Source organism: Neodiprion fabricii, chromosome 4 (assembly GCF_021155785.1).
Source record: "Neodiprion fabricii isolate iyNeoFabr1 chromosome 4, iyNeoFabr1.1, whole genome shotgun sequence".
Classification (NCBI taxonomy): Eukaryota; Metazoa; Arthropoda; class Insecta; order Hymenoptera; family Diprionidae; genus Neodiprion; species Neodiprion fabricii.
In genome coordinates, this window is record NC_060242.1 from 1218236 (window position 1) to 1237799 (window position 19564).

The 19564-nt window shown below is 39.3% G+C and overlaps 7 protein-coding genes across 14 annotated transcripts; 4 read left to right on the top strand and 3 right to left on the bottom strand.

Annotated features, from left to right (window-relative positions):
- Positions 1–215: 215 nt before the first annotated feature.
- LOC124180164 (adenylosuccinate synthetase) lies at positions 216–4339 on the bottom strand. Its single transcript, XM_046565302.1, has 6 exons — positions 3909–4339; positions 2576–2678; positions 1685–2048; positions 1214–1606; positions 758–1014; positions 216–535 (listed from the first exon to the last, which is right to left on the bottom strand). The coding sequence occupies exons 1-6, from the start codon at positions 4125–4127 to the stop codon at positions 486–488; spliced, it is 1386 nt and encodes a 461-aa protein (XP_046421258.1). The 5' UTR covers positions 4128–4339; the 3' UTR covers positions 216–485.
- Positions 4340–5571: 1232 nt separating this feature from the next.
- On the bottom strand, positions 5572–6891 carry LOC124180169 (protein max). Of its 6 annotated transcripts, none has more exons than XM_046565309.1 (4): positions 6713–6891; positions 6564–6623; positions 6096–6348; positions 5572–6018 (listed from the first exon to the last, which is right to left on the bottom strand). In XM_046565309.1, exons 1-4 carry the CDS (start codon positions 6749–6751, stop codon positions 5837–5839), a joined length of 534 nt encoding a protein of 177 aa, XP_046421265.1. In that variant the 5' UTR covers positions 6752–6891; the 3' UTR covers positions 5572–5836. The 6 variants fall into 6 exon arrangements, with proteins under 6 accessions (XP_046421265.1, XP_046421264.1, XP_046421267.1 ...); XM_046565308.1 differs by having other exon boundaries at positions 6564–6645; positions 6713–6890; XM_046565311.1 differs by having other exon boundaries at positions 6114–6348; positions 6713–6889.
- A 102-nt stretch (positions 6892–6993) lies between these two features.
- LOC124180163 (protein sel-1 homolog 1) lies at positions 6994–11924 on the top strand. The gene is made up of 6 exons (XM_046565301.1): positions 6994–7948; positions 8217–8464; positions 8612–9091; positions 9908–10136; positions 10263–10669; positions 10782–11924. The coding sequence occupies exons 1-6, from the start codon at positions 7390–7392 to the stop codon at positions 11214–11216; spliced, it is 2358 nt and encodes a 785-aa protein (XP_046421257.1). The 5' UTR covers positions 6994–7389; the 3' UTR covers positions 11217–11924.
- Positions 11925–12251: 327 nt separating this feature from the next.
- LOC124179730 (glutamic acid-rich protein-like) lies at positions 12252–14548 on the top strand. Its single transcript, XM_046564431.1, has 6 exons — positions 12252–12335; positions 12517–12808; positions 12895–13048; positions 13181–13730; positions 13835–13972; positions 14085–14548. The coding sequence occupies exons 1-6, from the start codon at positions 12252–12254 to the stop codon at positions 14409–14411; spliced, it is 1545 nt and encodes a 514-aa protein (XP_046420387.1). The 3' UTR covers positions 14412–14548.
- Positions 14549–14707: 159 nt separating this feature from the next.
- On the top strand, positions 14708–16016 carry LOC124179731. Its single transcript, XM_046564432.1, has 6 exons — positions 14708–14877; positions 14956–15236; positions 15288–15441; positions 15539–15718; positions 15855–15954; positions 16002–16016. The coding sequence occupies exons 1-6, from the start codon at positions 14708–14710 to the stop codon at positions 16014–16016; spliced, it is 900 nt and encodes a 299-aa protein (XP_046420388.1).
- Positions 15549–19371, bottom strand: LOC124180165 (ribosome biogenesis protein NOP53). Of its 3 annotated transcripts, none has more exons than XM_046565305.1 (4): positions 18485–19371; positions 17810–18321; positions 17567–17677; positions 15549–15684 (listed from the first exon to the last, which is right to left on the bottom strand). In XM_046565305.1, the coding sequence occupies exons 1-3, from the start codon at positions 19244–19246 to the stop codon at positions 17602–17604; spliced, it is 1350 nt and encodes a 449-aa protein (XP_046421261.1). In that variant the 5' UTR covers positions 19247–19371; the 3' UTR covers positions 15549–15684; positions 17567–17601. The 3 variants fall into 3 exon arrangements, with proteins under 3 accessions (XP_046421261.1, XP_046421260.1, XP_046421259.1); XM_046565304.1 differs by having other exon boundaries at positions 15557–15689; XM_046565303.1 differs by lacking the exon at positions 15549–15684 and having other exon boundaries at positions 17489–17677.
- Positions 15932–17525, top strand: LOC124180167. Its single transcript, XM_046565307.1, has 4 exons — positions 15932–16233; positions 16358–16470; positions 16610–16802; positions 16927–17525. The coding sequence occupies exons 1-4, from the start codon at positions 16024–16026 to the stop codon at positions 17287–17289; spliced, it is 879 nt and encodes a 292-aa protein (XP_046421263.1). The 5' UTR covers positions 15932–16023; the 3' UTR covers positions 17290–17525.
- Positions 19372–19564: the final 193 nt, after the last annotated feature.

Consider the following 19564-nt stretch of genomic DNA (forward strand, 5'->3'; position numbering starts at 1 on the left):
ACGTAAATTAAATACTGTTCCCGTTGCGTTCAACTGTAAATATGACCTTGCGTTTGCGACGTTGCAGCTATTTGACTATAACAATTCGTTCCTACCGCAGTTTTTCAATATCAACTATTCTATATATAATAGTGAATTACACATTCACTATTCAAAGATAGACGATTTGTAATACATCCACAGTCTGCGATACTTGTCATTGAATTGAGTGCACGTATGATTTGAACAATTTATTATTAATTTAACTGGAAATTTCAATAACTCGCTTATTACATAGTTTTAATAAATAGGCAGATATCTTTACTACGCTGTTTTGTTAACCAAGCCTAACGTCGAATGCATATTTTTCCCGATTATTATATCACCGTCTATTGTGCGTGTCAGCTGGCAATTATAAACAGTACACTTGAAATCTGCGTTAAAATTACTTGAACAAACGCACGAAAAGACTTGCCTCCTAACGAACCTTGTTTAGCACCAGCTGGTCAAAGAGCAATTATACTCTCCCTGCCCGCTCCCACGCCAATCCACTTGACTGAAATGCCAAAACGACAATGTTAAAATAGCGAGAAAAAAAAAATAAGCGGGTTCTTTATTTGTTTTCACAATTTTTCTTGGCAACAACGGCACTTTGCGTCAATCTTTATTCCATTACGAATATATAAACCACCGTACCGTGCACTGAATGCGCTACTTCTGAATCTTATTTTTTCACTGAATTATGCGTAAAAAACTTTTTACAATGGCGAAAACTTACCTGGCACGTTCAAACGTTCTTCTATTAGTCGCACATATTTACGAGCGTTAGGCGGTAAGTTTTCCAAGGAACGTACACCTTCAGTTATCGTCTCCCATCCCTTCACTGTTTCGTAGACTACTTCAACACGGCCCAGCTCAGACGCGCTACTTGGGAAGTAATCTATGTCCTTTCCGTTTAAGCGATACCCAACACAGACCTTGATCTCCTCCAGAGTATCCAATATGTCCAGTTTGGTCAAGCATATGGACGTATATCTGTCAAGAATTGTTCGTTAGATAAATTGAGTCGAACGAATTTTTTTTTCCCTGGAATAAACCAGTTTGGATTTTGAGTATTTGATTTAAAGCTGCGAAAATAATTTACACCGGCTGGCAATAGAAATTTACGGAGCATTATTGTATCATTGAGTAGCTATATTCGGTCTCTAATAACTACTGACGAATATCAACTAACCCATTGACCATTCCCGTGAACTTCAGCAGCGCCAAGTCAAGCCAGCCGCAACGTCTTTTGCGCTTAGTTGTAACCCCAATTTCATGGCCTCTGCTTTGCAGTAATTCACCGGTTTCATTCAGCAACTCGGTAGGAAAGGGCCCATCGCCAACTCTGGTAGTATAGGCCTTGACGACTCCTATCACTTCTCCAATAGTGCTCGGCGGCAGCCCCAAACCGGTGCACACTCCTCCTATACTGCAGTTGGAACTCGTAACGTAGGGATAAGTACCAAAATCAATGTCCAGCATCGCGGCATTTGCCCCTTCGACGAGCACCTTATCACCGTTCTCCAAGGCTTTGTGCAAGAAATATACAGTCTCTTTTACAAGTGGCCGAATGTGCTCGGCGAACCTGAATAAACGAATTCACTTGAAAATAAATAATAGCGAAAATAGTAATAGTAAAATAGATTTGATTGATATTTTGTACCCTTTATAGCGTTCCAGTTCTGCCTTAATGTCCACTTCAAGGGAAGGAAACATTCTCTGATAGCAATGAACAAGCGTGTGAAATTTGTCGGAGAACTTTTCAAAGTCTCCGAGCAGATCACCGACGCGAAGCCCATTTCTTGTCGCTTTACTGGAATAAGTTGGGCCGATTCCTTTCTTTGTTGTCCCCAATGACTGCTTACCTTTTTCTAATTCTTGCAATCCATCGACTTGCTGATGAAAGTCAAATACTATATGCGCTCGATCCGATATTATGAGTCTTTCTTTCCAGTCAGTCAAACCTTTAGCTTCGTTCTTTTCCAATTCCTCAAACAATCCCGGAAGATGAATGACCACTCCATTTCCTGTGGTAAAGATAAGATAGATACAAGAGTCCAATGTAGTAAAATCAATGAATTCTAATAATACCTAATGTAGAGGGAATTTATAAATTGCATGACTGTTACTCCTGCACATCGACGATCAAAAAATGTGTAGCCAACATAATTAGATACTAGGTTCATTCTACGTAATTTGGTGTCAGCTGGAAATCCGGTGACAAGCCGTACCAGTTAGATATTTATTAAATCAATAACTACATTTAAATGTGCTGATGTGAAAACTTTATGCAAATTGTGGTTTATGTCCAGGGTCATATTACCAGCTCTAAAACTCGATCGTAATAAATATGCCAAGATAGCATATAAAAGTGGCTCGTAATGTTGACTCGAGCTATCTAGCTTAACTATCAACTACAAATACCAGAAATTTTGAGCCGATAGGGCAAGTTGAAAGCAGGAAAAAGTCTCTGCACTGTTTTGCAGCAAGAAGTTATCGGATGTATAAGATCAACATCTTGAGGAAATTATTATTATAAGTATAATTTTAGTACCGATAACGGATTTGCATTTTGGATTGATGATTCCACTTGGCAGCAAATGAAAATCATATTCTGCACCTTCTATGACCACAGTGTGACCAGCGTTGTTTCCTCCCTGAAAAATCAACAAAGTTTGTTAATTTATTAATAATTAATTAATCGTTACCAGTTAGTCGATTAGATAACTACGATAGTCACTATTTATTCAATTGTATTTATGTGCTTGATTTTAGTTCAAAGTAATAGTAATTAACTGTATTGCCCACCTCCCTAAAATAATGTAGCAGAGAAATTTCAGAATCTTTATTCCAAGGGCAAGATTGACTTGATTCTGTTTGGCATAACCACAGCATAAGCTTCCTGCCAAAAATAGTGGGTGGCTGGTGTTCAAGGACAAATCAAGCACAGGTGCAGAAAGCTTATTTCTTAGGCCCCAGAACTCTGATCAAATAAAGTATCGGCTCTGCAGCCATAGGAGATGCTCTAAACTTAGTAAGCAATTATGCCGCACAAAGCATTTATTTTTCAAAGGCTGAAATTTTGAAAGTTTCTTCCTCAATTGATTTGCAAATTGCAAAATGTGAAAATGCTGATAGGCGACAAAAATTACCCCCAGGAATCAAAATTTCGTCAAAATAATTGAAATTCATAATACAAAAATTGAGTAAAAAAATATTTCTACAATTTTCAACGCTTGTTGTAATTTATAATACTCCAGTACGAATTTGAACAGCAGATGACTCTCACATTTAATTTGTATAGCTTAATTTTCAATCGAATCTCCTCAATCACCTTCCACTTGACCTTGACAAATTAAAAGTTACGCGCATTTTCATTGGCGGGAAGGTTTTCTAAAAAGTCTATTTTACGGCCGGGGGCCTCTAAGACCCTCAATCCAGCACTGCCGGTGTTGATAAATAAATATACTCCGATGAGGTTTATGCCTATTACATCACGGCATCATAAGACCGACTGGCAAGCGGTTATAATATAGTTGAGTGCACATAGATACAGTAAAGCGAGTAATGGCGTGAAAACGTGGGGAAACGAAGAAATAGCGGAGAACTCAACCGCGGCTTTGTCCTCGTGGCAAGGTTATTTTTATTCATAAAAATAATGGGACCGTGTCGATTACAATGTGATCTCATACCGGGTCACCAAAATTAGTAGCCCTGACCTTCGGGGGAGGGGGAGAAATGAAATCCGATGCAACGCTATTCCAACAGTACCTAAAAGCTGGGTTTCGGACCATTTGAATGTTCAAAACAGTCCGAGGAGAAGCAGAGTTTGAAAATTCCGGACTCCGGCAGCGCGCTCTAACTCATGAATTATTATGAATATGCACCTGACACCTGCAGACAACGTCGGCGTCGGTCGCCAGCATGTCGACGACTTTTCCCTTGCCCTCGTCGCCCCATTGCGCTCCCAAGACGACGGTAACTTTCGACGTGGCTCCGGGTATCGATGTTCTCTGTTTTTTCCTCGGGGACACCACGTTCCCGTTGCCCTCCCCGTTTTGAGGTGGGACGACGGTGTCCTGGGGCTGCCTTTGACACGCAGACATCTCCGCCCAGCTATCACGCGACACGCGACTAAAACTACCCGACGAACCACGCACGTTCCGCGGTTCGAGTGACGAACGTTCTCTACGCTACTGGCAGCTACTACTGGCAAGTGGCAACGTTCCGCGAACCTGAGGAAAATCACCACGGAAATCGTCCTCCTCTCCCACGCTATTCTATCACGGCGGCGCAAACCACGCGCCCGCGATGATACATCGACTGTATTGTAATGAAGAGGGCGAGCCGCACGGTATTCCGGTAATTCCCCCTGATTGCGCGCAGTCCGCGCTTTTTCCAATCGAATTCGCCGTTTTTTTCCCCGCTCGACGTCTGGTACACATTTCAGTGAGTTCAACCGTAAGCCTATCGGCAGGTGAGAGCAGCTTCCGGTCTATGGCCAATGAACGCTCATGTGCCAACGTCAGTCCCCTGACACTCACCGCTGTTCGTATACTAACACCCGTATTCATAGTCCTTTCTTGAGGAACAAGGATTCCTTGTTCTCATTTCACGTTTCATGAACAAGGAATCCTTGTTCCTCAAGGAAGGACTATGAATACGGGTGTAAAAAATTGTACGCATTTTGTCCCCGTTTTTAGTTCCTCTACGTGGGGCTAGTAGACTTCTGAAACGCTCGCTGCCCTTGCTGACCGCGCGCAAGCTTGCCAGACAACTACTAGCGGCACTAGTGGTATAATATATATAGGTATGGAGGGACAGCTTCCCCAATACAGTAATTTGTTTCGCAAATCTGCGGCCAGGCTATATAGTTTTGCGGGCCATCACCGGAGTGCGCGACGAGCGCTATGGCTATACTTTTGAATTAAATGCTATGCAATTCAATGGCAAATACACGTGTCGTATCGTTCGACCACTCTGTAAAAGTGTTTTATCGTACTTGTGGTCAATTTGGAGGGTTGCCATATACTTCAATACATCATAAGTAATATATTACCCTTCACATCATAAGTAACGTCGTGGTGTAAACACTGAAGTAAAGCAGTCGGCTGCGTGACGTCACGTTCGGCAGTACTGCATGTATATTTCGGAACGCACCGATGGTACGCAGCCTAACCACAGCGCGTTGCAATCTCGGAGGCCGAGGTGTGCGACAAAGAGGAATAAATAAAAGCCTCCCCCTGCTAGGTCACGGTTTTAGAGACGGAGTGCCCAGATCTGTGTAGAAGACCGTGATCGTAATCTCCTTTTCTTTATTGATATGACTACACCTTGGACCACATGATTTCCCATAAACATTTTCGCCGTATGGTCTTGTTTAGATCCTGAAATGACCCAGGACACGCAGAAATGCAACTAGAAGTCGAGCAAAAATTTCTATTCAGAGAAGCTGTCAAAACATCACGGGACCACTTGTGTCATACATGCACCACTTGTGTCTGCAGGTTGCATAATTCTGCAAATAATCGCAAATAAATACAAAACAGCTAAACAGGACTAAGATTTATTTAAATAAGTACCTACCTTACAATTGTTTACATAATACATTTACATATATCTATATGTTTATGTATATATGTATATAGATATATATCTATATATATGTATATACACGTATACTTTACAGAAAGTTCGTTTTTATCAAAATAAAAGTATTAAATAATATTGATAATCGGTAATAATGGAGGAAAAATTTTAATTCTTCAAGTTTTTTTCCCTTTTTTGTTTCTTATTGTATATCTTAAGACTCCCGTCAGTGATGCATCCCCCCCACTTTTAGCTTCTTATGATTACGGATAGTCCTACCAGTTTCACTGTCGGAGGATTCGGATTCCGAATCATTGTAAGATCCAATTCCAACAGAATCAGATTTCGAGACATCGCAAGACTCGGCGGCATAATTTCCAGTTATTTTAGCCTTTTCCAATGTTCGAACTGTAAACGAAACGTAATTTTGAAAGTTATTCAATATGCTTTCAGAAATTTTCACTATAAAATTAATTATTAGTTACAATTGCGAAGACACAAACTCTGAGATTCCAGCAGAGTGTTCTGGCGTTTCAAGTCGTCGATGTCCTGTTGATGCGATGTGTTTTTACGCCTCATAAACTGTATGTACTCTGCGGCTTTCTTCAGTATCTGGGCTCTACTGGCAACTTTCTCTCCTTGTAAAGCTGGCACCGAGTCTCGAAGACTCGAGAAGCTATCCTTTATGTGATCCCGTCGTTTTCTCTCCAGTGCATTGTGATGGGCTCGTTTCTCGGCCTAAATGAGAAACACAAACGAACCTTGATAATCACTGAATTAAATAAACTGTTTGGAAGTGTGCAGCGATCAAGGTATATACAATAAAATGATTAGCATATATGGAATTGAAAGTTAACTAATGGGTGTCTGTGTGCGCGACATTGTGCTGTGCTGGTTCATAGAATCTATCTGAGAGCGAAAATCGAGGCATTTTTAGACGCGTTTATCGATACCTGCGAGTAGTACTGGGTATTGTTAGAGTGCCTTTGCCTGGAGTCAGAGTCATCACCTTCCTGGGGAGGGATATAAACAATGCTTTAACCAACCTTATTGCGTATTTACGCTACACGAACTTGGAACTTAATTTACGTATCACACTCACATCGCTCTCGATATCGATATCACGGTCATCGTCACTCATTTCCACGGGTATTTGGTAAACACAACAACTACCCTCTACTTCGAATATCCTGATCAATTTTTTTTGTATGCACGATGAACAACTTCTGGGCTCCAACGACACTCCGTCATCCGTGTGTCTCGAAGCGTGTGTTGGTGCCAGGATTGACAACTTTTTGACAACCAGGTGCACCGAAAATTTCTAGGGAGTTAAAACGTCCCTAGACGATCTCTGCGTTCCGTTGTGTATTACTTTCATAAATTGTATATGCGTCAGCTGATCTCGTACAAGGCAGTATTCTAACTACGACAATTGTTATCAATCCGTCTATGATTAATAATTATCTTTCAAGCAGGTAACGCTCTCGTGTCGTGTCATTTAACTGTTTATCACGAAAAAAATCGTCGAATGCCGCGCTGTGTGAACATTGACGTGTCCTAATGACGTAGAGAGTGTCGTCTGCTGGGAGGGAGGCAGAGAGGGTAGCAGTCGTGGCCACTACTTGCCGCAATGTACGCGTATGTCCCGATCTTTATTTACGATTGATATATAAAAATAAATAACCGAGCATTTTTCTCGATCTTCATCGACTGAATTCGATGCGTTAATTAATTGAATAATTTTCATATAACTCGGGCGAATGAAAATTCACTGTGACTATGGAGCTCGGAAAAGGACTTTTAGTTTTGTTGCTTCTCTTGGTTATGTTTTCCGAGGCAGAGCTCGACGAGGGGTTGAAAAAACGTGAGGATATCGGGGGTAGTAAGAAATCTGGCACTAGCGATGATCACGATGAGGAAATCGTCGAGGAAGAGATGGAGAACGCCTTCGAACAGCTTCGCGAAATCAAAGCTTTGCGTGACACTATTTTGAAGCTGGTACCAGCATCCAATCCCTTTTTAAGGGATGTTGTTGATAAACAACGCAAGGGTGACTCCCAAGATCAGGACGAAGATGACGATGATGACGTAGCGTCCTACACAGTCGTTAGATCCGGTTCAAAAGATCCGGAAATAATTCGGATGGAAGAAATGATAGCTTACGCCAAACAGTGGAAACTTGAAAAGAAAAGAGAAAGAAAAAGAAGAGAACAAGAAAGTCGTGACAGGAACTTGGACGATGATATCGGCATCGATTCTTTGGAAGAAAACGATGTATCTATCGCCGATGTTCCAGACGAAGAAATTATCGTACCATTGACTCCTGAACAACAAGAAGGTTCGGTAATTTCAGAACTCCTTTATCATTCACCTCAAAGCAGCAAGTGTGTAGAAAAATGCAGCAGACGTATATTGTAGCGATCCTTTTGCTTGGGCTTCCTCGAGTAAATTCACATCCTTTGGTTCACCGTTATGATGCTTATGTAACATAACCAGTTTCGACTAAACGCTGCATAATCTTAAATGCATAAATAGTTTTATTTAGCAGATAGCTGTATAAATTGTTCCACCTCCAGTCATCCGGTATTTATTTTGAAATTCATCAGCCGAGGAATTATTCAAAAAGGCTCAAGCCATTCTGAATGCTACTCACTCCAATAAGGCCGAGGCACAAAAGCTCCTTACAGCAGCCGCTACTTTGGGACACAGAGAGGCTCGTTCGATGCTTGCTTGGGCTCAGCTTCTAGGAACACACCTAAGTTCGTCATCATCCGGTTCTTCCTTGCAGGATATTTCCTCCGCATTACAGACTTTCAAGGAACTTGCTGAGACTGGATTACCTTCTGCTCACATGGTACTCATCAAATTTATCTGACAATATACATTTCACTTGCAATTAAATATATAGTGAGTAATATTATTTTTTTCAAGCTCATCCGGAATGTAGTTCAAAATTTCCATGATGTTTTTGCTAACATTTTCAAAATTTCTATTCATTTAGGGTCTAGGTTTCCTTTACGCCACAGGCTTGGGGGGATTGAATGCGTCACAAGGAAAGGCATTGTTACATTACACGGTAGCGGCTCTAGGCGGAGATACGCGGGCACAAATGTCTCTGGGATATCGCTACTGGGCTGGTGTTACAACGGCAGCGTCTTGCGAGAAGGCGTTGGACTTTTATCGCAAGGTAGCTAACAAGGTTGCCGAAGAAGTATCCTTGAGTGGGGGTCCAGTCATTCAACGAGTCAGACTCTTGGACGAGTACGAAAATCCAGGGTATACTTCCGGTATACTGGACCAGGATTTGATCGAGTATTATCAATTGCTAGCAGAGAAAGGAGACATTCAGGCCCAGGTTGGACTTGGACAACTTCATTATCAAGGCGGGAGAGGCGTCCCTTTGGATCACCAAAAGGCACTCCACTACTTCCAGCATGCGGCTGATGCTGGCAATTCATTGGCTATGGCCTTTCTGGGAAAGGTAATGACAATCACCTGCTATTAGAGCAACATATCAGATCAATATCGTTCAAATTACTTGCAGCGAGTTCTTCGGATTGTCGGTCATTAGAAAGTTTCTGTTAATACAGCATTTCGAACACTCAGGTCCTTCCTCTTTTTTCATAAAGGTATAAATTAGCCTAATGTAATCTGTGAGTCATGATTTGAAATACCAGATTATGCAAAATCAACCATGAAAAAAGATGAATCATTCGAATTGAAAATATGGATCTTAAAAAATATACCGACTGGTACTTAGGGTTCTAGCTTGGCGGATGGGATGTTGAAAATTCATCATGGAGGCTGAGGTACTAAAGACTTTGCTTAATTCAGGTATATAAAGTTTCTGTACCCTATGACTTGAACGCTTGTAGATCTGTAGTAATTTTAACTAAGCCATTAGAACGAGTTGTGACCCTAATCAGATTTTTTTCATTCAAGCAGTTGGAAGTTTTGTTTAAATACTGTTTCTGACATTGGTAACATAACAAAAAATAAAATGATGCCACTTCGTTTAAAATGTAACGTCATAGGTTTTATCGGGTAACATATTGAATTGAATTTTTCACCTACTTGTCTTTTACATGTATCTATAAAATATGCATCTGCAGTATCATTGTGATAATCGACAATCCAAGAACCCACGCAAAGTAGACAAAGAACTAATATTATTGTATGTATGAATTTACATATTAGGTGTTTAATATTCTTCTACCTTTACCCTAGTCCTGTAATTATTCGTTTTCCTATCCTAAAACTTTGTAAAAGCTTATGTGTAAATATAAATATATTGCAGATTTATCTCGAGGGCAGTGACATAGTTAAACAGGACAATGATACAGCCTATAAATATTTTAAAAAGGCTGCAGAGCTTGGCAATCCCGTTGGCCAGAGTGGCTTGGGACTTATGTACTTGTACGGCAGAGGCGTTGAGCGAGACACGACCAAAGCCTTGAAGTATTTTAGTCAAGCAGCGGATCAAGGCTGGGTTGATGGACAGCTACAGTTAGGAAATATGTACTTCAGTAAGTATTATCAGACATTACTGCTGATCTGAGTGAGGAGAAACATCACCTACATTCAAATTTCACGATCAGACACTCGTGTTTATCCCTTGATCTACCATATTTAAAGTCACAATATTTTTTCAGGTGGAACAGGTGTAAGACGCGACTACAAGCTGGCTAACAAATACTTCAACCTTGCAAGTCAATCTGGCCATGTACTGGCACTGTACAATTTGGCACAGATGCATGCGACAGGAACTGGAATGATGCGAAGTTGTCCAACGGCTGTAGAGCTCTTAAAAAATGTTGCCGAGAGAGGAAAGTGGAGCGATCAGCTCATGATGGCTCACAACGAGTATCGGGAGGGAAGAGTAGACGAAGCATTCGTCACCTATGCAGTTCTGGCGGAGATGGGTTACGAGGTTGCTCAGAGCAACGCAGGCTTTATTCTGGACAGAGCAGAGACAACCATTTTGTCGGAAGAAGAGGGGCTTGTCAGAGCTTTGTCTCTTTGGGCACGTGCCGCTGCTCAAGGGTATTCTCCCGCTCAGGTAAAGTTTGCAAAATACAAACTAAGCCTAATTATCTCAACACTGATCACCATTTCGAGATAGTCATATTTTTCTTTGCCACAGAGATCATAATTCGTTGAAATACTTACAGGTGAAACTGGGCGACGCTCATTACTATGGCAAAGGTACACGGGTCGACTATGAAGTTGCAGCAAGTCACTATCGGTCTGCCTCAGATCAGCAACAGAATGCTCAAGCAATGTTCAACCTGGGCTACATGCACGAGCGCGGTCTTGGCCTCGCGAAAGACCGACACTTGGCGAAACGCTGTTACGATTTAGCGGCTGAGGCCAACGCAGACGCCCGTATACCGGTAGCCCTAGCCCTCCTCAAGCTGTCTTTTTTATTCGGACTTGACTACATTGAAGAATTGAGCGTTATGGAGTATTGGGACCAATGGGATCAGTTCCTTGGGCAAAATTGGGACTTATATCTCATCGGATTGCTCACCGGGATGCTCAGCTTGGTCATTTACTTTCGTCGACCTCAACCGCCGCCACCGCGACCCGCACCCCCTGTTAACTAGTCTTATTTTACTCATACGAACACTTGAACACCACAAATTATCATCACCAAGCGCAGGGTCGTTCATTGAGTTGTGAAGTAACACGATCGAGATGTTTTGTATTATTTTAAATATGAAATAACGGATATAAAAATTTTATCAACTATTTACAAATGTATGGTTCAACCATTGAGAGCCGCGAGGCGCAGTTTAAAAGTGCGTCATTTGAAAAATCTGCTGCGATAATAATTCCCTAGAATTCCCGTAGGTGAACTCGATATATTCAGCACGTTTTTTCTCTAAATTATAAAAACTGAATTGATTGGAAATGAATGAATCTTTTATTGTGATTAATTGTTACAATAACTGGAGAGGGACTCTAAGATGTATATTTTATTATATCTGTGTACTACTTGTCGTATTCATACGAATTTCATATTTAGTATGACTGTGTGCTTGGTTGGATGCAATGCGTCGTTATTACATTTAACAGAAAATTAATGGAATGTAATTAAAAATTATAATGAAAGCAAAGTGTTCAATTCGGCAAGCGACTCGAATTCAATCTTTCTTTAAGAGTCACAGTGGAAAGTCGGACAAACTAAGACGCTTTAAACCATGTAAAACAGTGTGTTTGAAAAACATTGAAAACTTTTGAAGACGTTGTCTTATATATATAGAAATGGTCTGTGAATACGTGAACTTGAATAAAAATAAATTACAAATTAATATATTGTAACGATAATTATAAATTATGACATGTAAATTATAATGATTCTACCTGTGCGATTATAAAATTTGATCTAGCGTAATTTCTCACCAAATAACCATGACAACACTGATTATTGATTAACAACAGCTTGAACAGGATAGTAGAATTTATGGCGAGTGTCATACAAAAGAGTACAAAAGAGTGGAATAGTTCAATTCGAATAAAACAATTCATATAAAAGAATCATATTACTTTAAATAAATTGCCGTAACAAGAGACGAAATACATCCAAAAATTTTATAGTGAAGAAATTTAATTTGATAATTTGATGGTGGCATCTCGGAATGCCAAAGAAAGATAAAAAGGATAAGAAAGACAAGAAGGAGAAAAAGGAAAAGAAAAAAAATGTGCTCAATGAAAAAGATACGGTTTTCTATGAACAACAAATTCTTGACAACAACAGGCAGTTATCACGGTATATGGAATGTCAAATTTAGTCGAAAGTTTTTGACGTTTTAATAGTATGAATGTAGAATTATTTTTTCAAATTAAGACCATTTGACTCAAGACAATAACATAATAATTCACACATGCAATATGCATTAATAGTGGACGAAGAATGATTGCAGGGTGCGTACACGAAATGAAGAATTGGAAAGCGAGATTGAAGTATTAAAGCAAGAGGTACGCCAGCTCGAAGAAGATCGAGCAGATGTCGTTGCACATCTGGAACTAGTATTGCGCCAGAAAGTAGAGGAGGCAAATGAGCTTAGCGAACGACTAGCGGCACTTGAGGAATTGCGTAAAGAGGAACAGGCAGCATTTAAGAAACGAGAAGCTGCTTTAGAACTGGAATATCGTAACATGGAGAATACTTTATCTGCAGAGGTGAAGTTAGCTGGTAATAATCAAACCGTCAAATAGGTAAATGGATTTGAATTAAATTTCACATAACGATTCTTTGTGATAAATTCACATTCTCATTAGCTGGAAAATTAAATGCTTTGGAGGACTGGCGCACTGCAAGAATTGATCTCTTGCGAAAGTTTGAGATACAGGAGGAGCAGATGACCGAACAGGAAGAACGTCACAAGCGACTTCTCTACGAAGCTGAGAAAGAGCTGATAATTAACAAAGCCAGGTAGTAAGCTTTGCACTCGTGTAACACAGACAACTGAATCTACATGTAAATAGAGTATTATGAATTTTTTAAATAAATTATTGGTAAGATAGTAGCACAACAAAGGATAATCAAATAGTTGTTTCGTGTTAGAATGAAAACGGAAATGGAAGAAAGACTGATGGAGCTGGCTCAAAACTTTCGTGATGCGACAAATATTCGAATAGCTGATGCAACGCATCGTGCGATCAGGGAAAATATTGCATTAAATAAGGAGTTAGACGCGATGCTTCAAGTTTGCAAGGATTTGGATTGGAAAACGAAAGAATGCAAAGAGAAGAATCGAACGCTGAAGCTGCAAGCTTCGCTCTATGAAAATGAGGCAAAGATGGCCCTAAACAAAACTCTAAAACAAAATCGAACCATTGAGAAGCTGGCTAAAGAACACTACAAGATGACACTTGAATGCGGAAAGTTACAGAGAACCGAGGCTAAGGTACATCGCATTGAGCAGCTCACTCAAGAGTACAAAGATAAGTGCCAATATGTAGAAGACAAAGTTAAAATCCTTGAACAGCATACGCAACAAGCGAAGAACAACGAGGCTCAAGTTATGAAGGAATTATCTGCCAACTGCGATGAAATTAATAGGCTCAACAAGATTTTGTACGATGCAAGAAAATGCGTTACTGAGGCGTTGAAGGTACTTTCCTCGCATAATCAGATTGAAACTTTTTACGCATCTTTTTTCAGGCGTATATTTCAATATGTATTCTATATTTTACTGACAAATTTGCAAATGTCTAGATTCAAGCAGCAACTTCTGATGAGAATATTTGCACGGCTTGCTACCCGGACATAAAGGAGAGACTATTATGTAGTCTTCTTGAAATTCTGAGCAATGAATTGGCTGCATCCGAGGAAGGGTCACAGTCTCCTGTGCGAGTATGTAAAGTCATTTCAGTCATTTGACATTGGGACAATTGGAGATAAGTGATGGAAATATTGTGCCGTTGATTTTTGAACGAGTTACTCATTGTATATTACACTTTTACAGAGTACTCACATCAAAAATAGTCAATATACACTTGGCGACTTGGGCCTTGTTCCAAGTAGACAAATTGTAAATGAGCAAGTATTGTCGGAGGAAGAGAAAATCGGTGAAGGGGATGATGAGTCAGAGAAAGAAGACGAAGAGAACATCGCGACTGGGCTGGAGGATAAAGTTGAAGTAGAGGAGGAAGCGGTGGCAGAGAGCGATACTGAAGAGCCTAGGAAGATACCGTCTTGTCTGCTCACGTCAGATTCTCAAATTTCAAACGTTTCAAGCCCACAAGAAACTCCGTCGGAACTTTCATCGCATGAACCTGATATCGATGTGTAATTTTTCAAATTCTGTAATATTGTGTGAACGAAACGCAAAAAAACGCAAAGTTTTAATTTTGTCGAATGTAAAAGCATACACGTTCATGTACCAATCAAATATAGACTGTTGCTCGGATCAATCTGATCATTTATTTGAGAGTAATCATAGCTGGCCAAATTCAACTGTTTTGATAATAAATGATAATTATTTCTGATGTTTAAAATCATAGAAAAAAAGTTGTATGTGATTTAGAAAATATGTTATCGCTCTTTAATATTGTCTTTTGAGTAGGTAATATACAAGTATCAATCACAATGGTGGATCTTTACGGTGCAGATAAAGGCAATATTTCATTACCTCCGAGACTTCAATCACCCGAAGTCCATGATGAAGAAACCGATGACTCAAAAGAAGTCATGATCTTAAATATGCAAACAGCATTTTACCAAATACGTATTGCAGATATTTTAAAACGAATTGAAAGGTATATAGCAATTCGACTATATTTCTTTATAAAGACGATTACATGTAAGGTAAGTTACACAAAGTTAATTCTATTTAGGCTTCAAAACCGAAATACAGAGATTGAGGATTCCTGCATCGCAGAGAAACTTTATCGGTCACAAGTTGATATTAATACAGCAAATCAGATAGCTGAACTGAACCGACAAATCTACAGTGAAGTGGAAAAATTAACAGAACAGAAAAAACGGATCCGAATGATTCAGGATTGGATAGTCGAAGAAAAGGAGGCACATCTTAAAAATGTGGAATATGCAAATGAAAAATATGAGAGGACACGACTGGAAATTACAACAAAAATCAATGTCTTGAGTAATATATTTATATTATGAATTCTGTTGCAAATTTCATCACAAAACCAAATTATTTAAGACTCTAAAATCAATACCCTGGAGGAGTACAAAGAGGCGAAAACCGATTTGCGTAACAAATTGATTGCCGGCAATAATCTCATTGCTCAGAGAGAGAAGGATGTTGAACAACGCTGTGAGCAGATAGACCGAAAATTTAAAATTGGCAGAGAAAAGTGAATATAATATCTTATTAGTTCACTTATCACGTTTGATATATACCTTACTGATTAAAGCGGCACATCTTACTTTTGTAATTTGATAATTTGATAGACTGAAGAATGAAATGTACGCGCGCCTCCGAGGATTAGCTGGAACGTTTCAAATAGAAGTTGCTACATCTATAGCTGAACCAATTCATCGATTGATGCGTGAAAACGTTTTCCTTAAAAACGAACTGTTAGATGTTGTCAGAGAATCTGTACAGAAAAAAGAAAAGATGAAGGAAAATAAGTACATACGACGATCTCAGTACCATTAGGATTACTAAAATTTTTCAATCACAACTATCGTCTTTGTCATCAATATTAGCTGATAGACATACAAAGCTCTAGTTGTGGTATCGGCTGACTATTTTTACATTGCGCAGTCAGACGGATGAAACAAAGACGCGAGATTGTGCAGTATCGAGGAAGAGTACAGTAGAATACCTCATCAAATCAAAGATTCAAGGGCATCTCTTGAATACAGTAAAAAAGGAACACAGAAGAGTCAAAGATTTTGTCGAGAAATTCAGACAGACAGCGAGTGACGTGAAAATGGTAGATGATACTTATGGGATAACAAAAGCCCAAACAGATGAAATGTTGTATAGAATTAGTGCATTAGAAGCCGGTCTTCATCGACAAGAGACCCAACTGAAAATTTTCAGGCATCTCAGAGATAAATCTGAAATTGAACTACAAAGGTGTACCAATATTTTCTACGACACCAAATATGTCGTAGCTTGCGCGCTGAGAGTATGTAAAGTGATTATCTTTCTGATATAATGTTTATATGATTTCAAATAAACTCCTGTTTAATCTCAGCTTGTTCTTATGGTTAAACGATTAATTGGACCACACTAACAAACTACCCTGCGTCCCGTAATAGATGAATGATACTGGAAAGGACATTTTAGAGATGGGGGACCGTCAGTTGATGCTTTATTTGTTTGATATACTCAACAAAGCTGTCACCGAACGATGGAAAAATAGGACACCTTCGTACGTGCCAATTCGTATTGTCATATAAACACCTCCGTAATGCATGAGTCACATTACATTTTATGCTTTATATTTTCTGTGGTACCATAATCAAAATTTGTTCAAGTTTCCTAACAGCCTCAAGCAATTATTATTTCAGATCTGCTACTGTGCATTTCCCTCAAGAAGCTTATAAAATTGGTGATCTGGGCATTCAAGTGTCGCACATCGAACTGCGTAAAGCTAGAATGTCAAGGCAAAGAAAATCTTCAAGGCTCAGTACATTTAAAATACTGGCATCCCTTGGAGTCAAATTGTCTAGGACTAGCTCTACAAAGAGCAAAATAATACATGTATGTTTAAAGTCATATAATATCAATTTTTCCTGACTCAAATCCTCTGAATTGTGTGTTTTGAATGATGATATTGAGTCAATATTATTTATTGGTGACGAGAAATATTTTATTTATCACGTAGGAGGATTTAGAAAATTCGGATCAGGCTGAAGAGTCCGAAAATTCGACCAATGAAAAGGTAGATAAAAGTAGCAAACAATCGAGCATATCTCTCGGCAGCCAAGAAGAAGATTTAGAGCAAAAACTTATTGCACTAGAGGCTGTTGATGATGAAGAAACGGAAGTTGAACGAGAAGATGAACCAGAGTTAGAAGAAGAAATAAAATTAGAACCAGAAGAGCAGTTACTCGAGAATGATAATGTGAAACAAGATGAACTTGCTAAAAATCAAGAAGTAGTAGTGAAGACCGAAAAAAGTGAATCAACAATTGCTATTGCGGTAACTGGTGAGGCATCCTCGGATCAAGTAGATGTGCCGGAGTGACAATGATCTGTTTATTTGCATGTACCAAGTAACATTTCAAATCAAATTCTTATCACGCATTTGAGCTCTTCTTTCCTTGCAAAACTTGTAAACTTCAAACATGATAGGTCAAACACATGTGCTAATCTGATTCTGTACCAAATCAAGAAAAAGTATTATAAGGTATCGGAAACTCCTAAATCAAAATATACAAAAGTTATTATTAATTCGAAGATGATCTTTTATTCATATTATGTACACCTAATTTACCAAATTTCGCTTAATTGCTGCAACTTACGGGTTTCAGTGGTGGAAGTAAACTCGCTCGCTCAACTATTTAAAGGTGTCTTCCCAGCCCATTTTGTGACTTGCTTTTTCAAATTTCTTAACTTTAGCCTTGTTGAGTTTTCTGTAAAATAAAGAATCGTATATTATTATTACAACTAAATTAAATTATATGATCATTTTATTCTGCTTTATATTGGACTAGTTTAACAAAAGAGCAAAGTATGATCTAATAACAATACAAAAATGAACATACAGCATTCGGGTGCCTGGTGCAAGAATGTTCCTCTGTTGAAGAGACTTGTATCGATCCCTAAGCAAGTTTCCTACGGTCTTAGAGTTTCTCAGGTTGCCAACGAGTTCTTCAGCGAGTTCAAAGTCAGGCTCTGGAGCTTCAAATTTGACTTTGCTAAGAGTCTTGGGTTCAGCAATTTTTCTTTCCTTGGTTTGCGCTCGTAATTTTCTCAAAAATTCCTCCTTCTTTTCTTTAGCAGAAATTTGTGTGGCGATTTTTTTAATCTTATAAATATCTGCCACTTTTTTCTTTTCAACTTTAGCCTGTTTCCTCTCCAACTCAAGTTGCCTTTGTTCCTTTTGCTTTCGCCTTTTAACAAGTGGTTTCTTTTCATTCTTTGATGGTGGATTTACTGATTTTACGTTTGGATCATGGTCCTCGGTGTTAGAAGTTTCATCCGGCGTTTTAGATTTTGTTGGCAATCCTTCGGACATTTCTTGCATCCAGCTATCGTTTTTCTTGTCTGCAGACACCTTGGAGAAACAAATTACAAGAACTGAATAAACGACAGCTCGTGTAGCGGATAAAAAAAATAATAAAACACTATGCTAATTACGGCAATCTTTAAACTCAGAATCTTTCCAAAGCAGATCAGGTCTTTACCCCAAATTTATGTAAAATATACAACTGATTTACTTTTTTAAACATCTTTGTAGTAACCCTGTCCAGGTGTGCCTCTTGCTTCATAAGCTCCATTTCCTTTTTGGCAACTACTGCCAGCAGCTCCTGATGGTCGGTGTAAGACGGATTGTAAGAGGTACCGGGATGAGGTGCTTGTACAGCTGGAACTACGGAGGGTTTATTGCTAAGGGATAAAGGAACTCTCTTCTGTTTTTGCCCAGTGTTGGCTAGAGTATGACGAATTGTGTCGGAGGTGAGCCACTCGCTCTGTACATCCATGTGAACCTTCTTTTTCTCCATCCATATATCTTTGTCAAATTGACCGAGCTTTGGTTTGTTCACTCGCTTCTTTTCAGCGAGTGCTTTATTCTTGTTTGCATCAATCTCCTTGAGCTTCAATTGCCCGTTTAATCTTTTCATCGCCTGAATTCGTCTTGTTATAGGATTTTTACGTTCCTCCGGAGTCTTTACTCTGTTCCTTTTCGCTATTGGATCTGGAATAGCTGTATGGGGTTTCAGTATGGCAAAACATACCGGTTCCTTAGATTTCAGCGCGAGTCTACGCTGCTGTTTAGAAGTAAGCTCAGACTTTTTTTCCGGCGATTTATCAACGGCGAACAATTCACCGTCTGATCTTTCCGAAAACGGTGCACCAAGGCGTTCCTCTAACCTCTTTTCGTCCAAGAAGTTATCCACGTCTTTCGTGTCGACGTGTTTCCTCCATGATTTTTTTGTCTTTTTAGACACCTTGCGCTTCTTATTTAATGCTTCCTTCATTTTGTGCTTTTTTATTATTATAACGCTTACGCTACAGATAAATGGTGCACTACTCCGTAACACTGTCTTCGCAAAATTGAAGGTTAAGGCTTACAAGACACGCGGTCGAAAGACGAAAACTGCTCATAGTAGTCAATGGTAGGGATACCAATCCAAAACGCTCAAACATACTCTCTTCAAACTGGGTTTTTGTGAGACTCGAGAATAGCTGGCGCAGAATTTGAAGACTGCAAGCATTTTGTTGAACGGGAAAAAAAATACGAGGAATTAGTTTGCTCATGTGCAGAAATTATTCTGCGAAACATTTATGGAACATCA